Source organism: Penaeus japonicus, unplaced genomic scaffold (genome assembly GCF_977035675.1).
Source record: "Penaeus japonicus unplaced genomic scaffold, GWHDUDI00000001_assembly GWHDUDI00000038, whole genome shotgun sequence".
NCBI lineage: Eukaryota > Metazoa > Arthropoda > Malacostraca > Decapoda > Penaeidae > Penaeus > Penaeus japonicus.
Genome location: NW_028234440.1, coordinates 2,633,844 through 2,638,843, shown reverse-complemented (window position 1 = coordinate 2,638,843; position 5,000 = coordinate 2,633,844). Strand labels below are relative to the sequence as shown.

Below are 5,000 nucleotides of genomic sequence, written 5' to 3'. Positions count from 1 at the left end.
ATAGATAGATAGAGAGAGAGATTGGACTCTCCTTGTGGAACGCCAGAAAAAAAGAAAAAGAAAACCAAGAGGCAGATGTAGAGAATGGGGGATTAAAGGGGAAGAAGGTGCCTTATCTCCCACGGCGAATAAGGGGACGAAATGATAGCATCTCACGCCCAAAAATTTCGTGACGTGTCGAGCTCGGGCGGTAGGGCGTTGCGTCACATGCAGGTAACTGTCAATGAGATGAGTAGAAGAGAGAGATAGATAGATAGATAGATAGAGAGAGAGAGAGAGAGAGAGAGAGAGAGAGAGAGAGAGAAGGTGGGAGGGCGGGGAGAAGTACAGGAGGCAATGACAATAATAACAGTAGGGGGATCAGGGGGAGGGGGAAAGGAAGGGGAAAGAACGGGGAAGGGAGGAAGGGAGGAGGAGGGAGGGAGGAAGGGGAGACGCACGCGTGTGTGAGGCTTACACACGCCCGTAATGACACGCAGACACGCACAACGCTGACAAATACAAGCGTATACAGACGCCCGCACCCGGAACCAACCCGAGGCGCATTGCAACGGCTTGCAACAGTATGCAGACTCATAGAACGGACAACCTTGTCAAGTTGGCCCGATTCGCCCCCTCCCCCTCCCCCTCCCCCCATGGCCGCCCGCGCGCCGAGTGTCCCTGGAGACCCGCCGAGTCCATACACATCGGCCAACACCCAAAATAATGACCTCTGTAGGAGCCCTTCCTGCGAGGTCCTACAGGCGGGTGCTCTGGGTCCTTCGATGTGTCGAAATAACCATAATACTTTTCTTTCTTGCGTTTGCGTGCGCGTGTGACGATGCAGCTCTTAAGTGTGAGAGCGCTTATCCGACTCCTCGAGTATGTGTGCACAGGACAGTAGTATATTTGCCTGCGCGTGTGCTTGTGTGCATTTGGTTCTGGTATGCGCACACGGTTGTACTCACATATTCGTATCCTTCAGGAGCATGCGTGTAGGACAACATGTACACGACCGACCGAGCGTGTGCGTGTGTCCGCGTGTGGGTGAGTGTGTTTGTGTATGTGTGTGTGTGTACGCGTGTGTACCCGGGTGAGACGAGCAGTGTCGTTGACTCGAGCTTTTACAAAAGTGGGGCCACCGCACGGCCGGCGCGAGAGGGGCGAGGGAGGCTGCTTGCTGCATGTATAGTTCTTGTCCATTTAATTTCCATGTAACTGTACACCCCGGACGAGCTAGGGGGGGCGGGGGGCAAGGGAGAAGGGGGGAGGGGGCAAGACGAGAGGAGAAGAGAAGAGGAGAGGTGGGTAAGGAGCAAAAGGAGTTGGAGGAGGAGTAAGAAGAGGAGAAAGGGAGAGAGAAAGAGGGAGGAGGAGGGAGGGAGAAAGCGAGAGAGTGCCACAGCCTCCCGTCAGGAGCCGCGGCAGATAGCGAGGATGAAGGGCAGCGGGAGAGAGCAGGAGCAGATTCAGGAGGCGGGAGTAACGGGGGAAACTGAACCTCTAGATCGCCTCGGCAAAATGGGGAAAGAAAAGAAGGAGAGAAAGAACGACAAGGAACAGAGACAAGAAAAATAGGGACAATAAATCATACAAAAAAAGAGTAAAAAAGAAAAAAAAAAAATCGATGAAAGAAGCAGTGGTCGAAAAAAAGGAGAAGAATGGACGAGGAATCACAAGAGAGAGAGAGAGAGAGAGCGAGGGAGGGAGGGGAGGGAGGGAGGGAGGGGGCGGGTGGAAGGGAGGTGGTGGTTGGGGGGCGTGGATGCCGAGGTGCGAGAGCGAGGGAGGCGGGGGTGGTAGCTGGAGAGGGCGGGAGGGGAGGGGGGGCGGGGCAGGGAGGAGGGAGACTGGGAGCTTAGTGGGGGGTTGGAGAGGGGGGGGAGGTGGGATGCAGGTTGCAAAGGCAGCTTTATCTGTGCTTGTGTCAGAGTGATGCAACAGAGAACCAACCCAAACACCCATCGTTCGCTCAGGTGGAGGGGGAGGGGGAGGGGAGGGGGGCGTAGGGGTGGGAGAGACGGAGGGAGGGGGAGGGGAGGAGGGGAAGGTGAGGGAGAGGGAGAGGGAGAGGGAACACACCTGGCTTGTGCGCTTATTAGGGTGAACTGAACGATACATATCCGAGGGAGGGCGAGGGAGACGAGCGAGGCGGAGAGCATGAAAGAAAGGGAGAGAAAAAAAGAATGAAAGAACCTTTTATGAAAGAGAGGGAGAGAGAGAGAGAGAGAGAGAGAGAGAGAGAGAGAGAGAGAGAGAGAGAGAGAGAGAGAGAGAGAGAGAGAGAGAGAGAGAGAGAGAGAGTTAGGAAATGCAAGAGGAGATTAGAATATTCAATAAAACCACAATGATTCGGCAATTTTCAAAAATTCCCCCGTCCATTCGAGCGACCTCATCAAACGCAACAAGCATCGCAGGAGATGGCGCTTAACACCTACAAAGGACAACTAACAACAAACGAGAACAAAGCCTCCAACACCAGCGATCACAAGTGCTTCGTCGTGTCACTCAGCGTCTCGGCTCCCGGCGCGTTTGCCTTCCGTTGCATCGTAGCGCTACGTCTCTCTCCTGCATCTCCCTCGGCGCCATTCTCCCTCCTCGAAGTCCAGCGAAATCTCTCTCTCCTTTTTTCCTTCCCAAAAGGCTAGAGAATCAAGCTGAAATGTCCCCTTTTTTCCGCCAAGGAAGTATCACATTCCCGCCTCACGAAGGCCGCCGCCGCCGCCACACAGCCGCAGCGCCAGAGACAAACAATCACAAAGTCGATGGTTTGTTGTCTCGCGTAATTTACTCATTCTTCTCCTCTTGCTCATCAAGGCAGGGGATAAGTGTGTACATGTCCGTTCGGGTATGTGTATGTGTGTGTGTACGTGGGTGTATGTGTGTGTGTGGAGAGGGAAGGATTATTTTTCTTTTTATCTTAATTTCCTTTAGCTACGGTATGCGCGTGAAAAGGGATGCCAGTTTCTCTTCTCTTCTTTTTTCTTCACGGTGGCGTTTTGTACACAATACCGTTTGTTTAAAAACAGGAAGCCTCTCATGGGAAATTTAAACTTCGGAAAATTCGCCATTCGACAGCGCTGCGGGTAGATGACTCTCCATTTCTGCCAGTGTTCCACCGAAGTTTGATATCTTTTGGACCCTCGCTGCCACGGGGGAGTGGCGAAATCTATTAAACACAATTAATAAAAGACCGGATTGGCGGTCGAAGCATAACTCACTCATCACATGCGCTGCTTCTGAGAACAGCCGCGAGATGGCTCTGGCTACGCGGGGAACCAAGTCGAAGGTTTGTCGCGCTCCCATTGCGAAAATTATCGTGCTATTATCTAGCTTCGTAAACGTACTCAATGGTTCATCGCGGATTTTATGCAGTTTCTGAAAAATCTTCTTTTTTTAAAAACAATACGGTCTTTCCTAAAGGATCTGACGAAGAAAGAGGCGGATGCAGAGGGAAATAAGTGGGGTTTCCGGTCCTCAGAGTTTAACCGAGCATCTTCGAGGTTATGCGAAGTGTGTCGGAGTTACTTGCCAGAATGTTGAGTCAAGTAACTGTTCTCTCTCTCTCTCTCTCTCTCTCTCTCTCTCTCTCTCTCTCTCTCTCTCTCTCTCTCTCTCTCTCTCTCTCTCTCTCTCTCTCTCTCTCTCTCTCTCTCTCTCTCTCTCTCTCATTCTCCATCCTCTCATTCTCTCTCATTCTCCCTTTCTCTCCCTCCCCAGCGCCTGTGAGCCGGTCGAGCAGCGTGTTAGTTTCGTATTAATGCAGCACCAAAGCTCAAAATCCCACTAGGTTTATTAGTAATTAGAAATGTACTCAAGAATCATATTCATACCTTCGTCGTGGTGGCCAGTGGAGCGATCTGAGAAGGAGAGAGACAACATTGGGGTAAAAAAAAATGACTTCACCTCGAAAGCTCATTGGAAAGCTTTTTAAATCGCATAAACCAAAGACAATCGTACACATGAATAAAAAAAATGCAACGAAACAAAAAAATATCACGATAAAACAGCAACAACAACAATAACAAATTACAACAACAACAACAAAAAATGAATACATGTAATTTTATATGATTCTAAAAATGAAAAAGGATTTCATTTTTTTTTCATTAGTGAATATTTGTCTTTGAACAACGTTAATGTTCAGAACGAACCTTTTACGAAAAAAAAACAGAAGTTTCATTCGCAAAATCAGTAACAAAGAATGACAAAAGACAAAGCCGTCATGCATAATGCATAGTCATAGTAATGAAAGTAAACACAGAATTAGAATAGTGATGATAATGATGATAATGATGATAAAATCACGAGCCAAAGCAACACCGCCACTAACCATGCCACAAAGAACCCATTATCATTCGTATGTTTGTTTCCTGGTTTTGCTTTTAGCACGAAGACCTATGAGATCAGCTCCCCCCCCCGCACCCCCCCACACCCCCTCCCTCCTCCGGCCTCCCAGTATACCTCCAAGGTCTTTGCGAATTAACTTCATAGTTCTTGCTATTTTCTTTCCTCTCCGTCATTGTTATTCTCATTTTCTTCGCTTTTCCATCTCAATTATCATTAATACTCCTTCTACATTCTCTGTTTTCTTTTCTTCCTCTTTGTTGTCGTCCTCCTCCTTCTCCTCTTTCCTCGTCCTCCTCCTTCTCCCCCTCCTTCTCCCCCTTCCCCCCATCTTCGTCCTCCTCCACCTTCTCCTCCTCCTCCTCTTCCACCTCCTCCTCCTCCCCCACCTCCTCCTCCTCCCCCTCCTCCTCCTCCTCCTCCACCTCCTCCTCCCCCTCTCCTCCACCTCCACCTCCTCCTCCACCACCTCCTCCCCCCTCCTCCCTCGCCCGCCTTCACTCCAAAGGCCAACGGGAAACCTGGACACGTTCGGACGATCTTTTCTTTTGAGGTTTTTAGGATTATTGTTTTTTTCTGTTTTGTTTTGTTTTTATGTTTGCTTTGAGTACGCAGTAAGTCCGATATAGAATAGGAGAAAGGAAGAAAGAGATAAGAAGGGAGGGAGGGAGGAA

General features: G+C 49.8%; 1 protein-coding gene across 18 annotated transcripts in view; it reads right to left on the bottom strand.

Moving 5' to 3' along the window:
* The window catches only part of LOC122259888 (uncharacterized), a 205,668-nt gene that overhangs the window by 133,094 nt on the left and 67,574 nt on the right, over positions 1–5,000 (bottom strand). For 14 of the 18 annotated variants that reach the window (XM_086533067.1, XM_086533070.1, XM_086533064.1 and 11 more), the window contains exon 3: positions 3,813–3,839. The exons of the other annotated variants lie outside the window; for them this stretch is intronic. In XM_086533067.1, the coding sequence (XP_086389193.1) occupies positions 3,813–3,839 (27 nt within the window). The remainder of the gene's footprint in view (positions 1–3,812; positions 3,840–5,000) is intronic. 18 annotated transcript variants of the gene reach the window in all.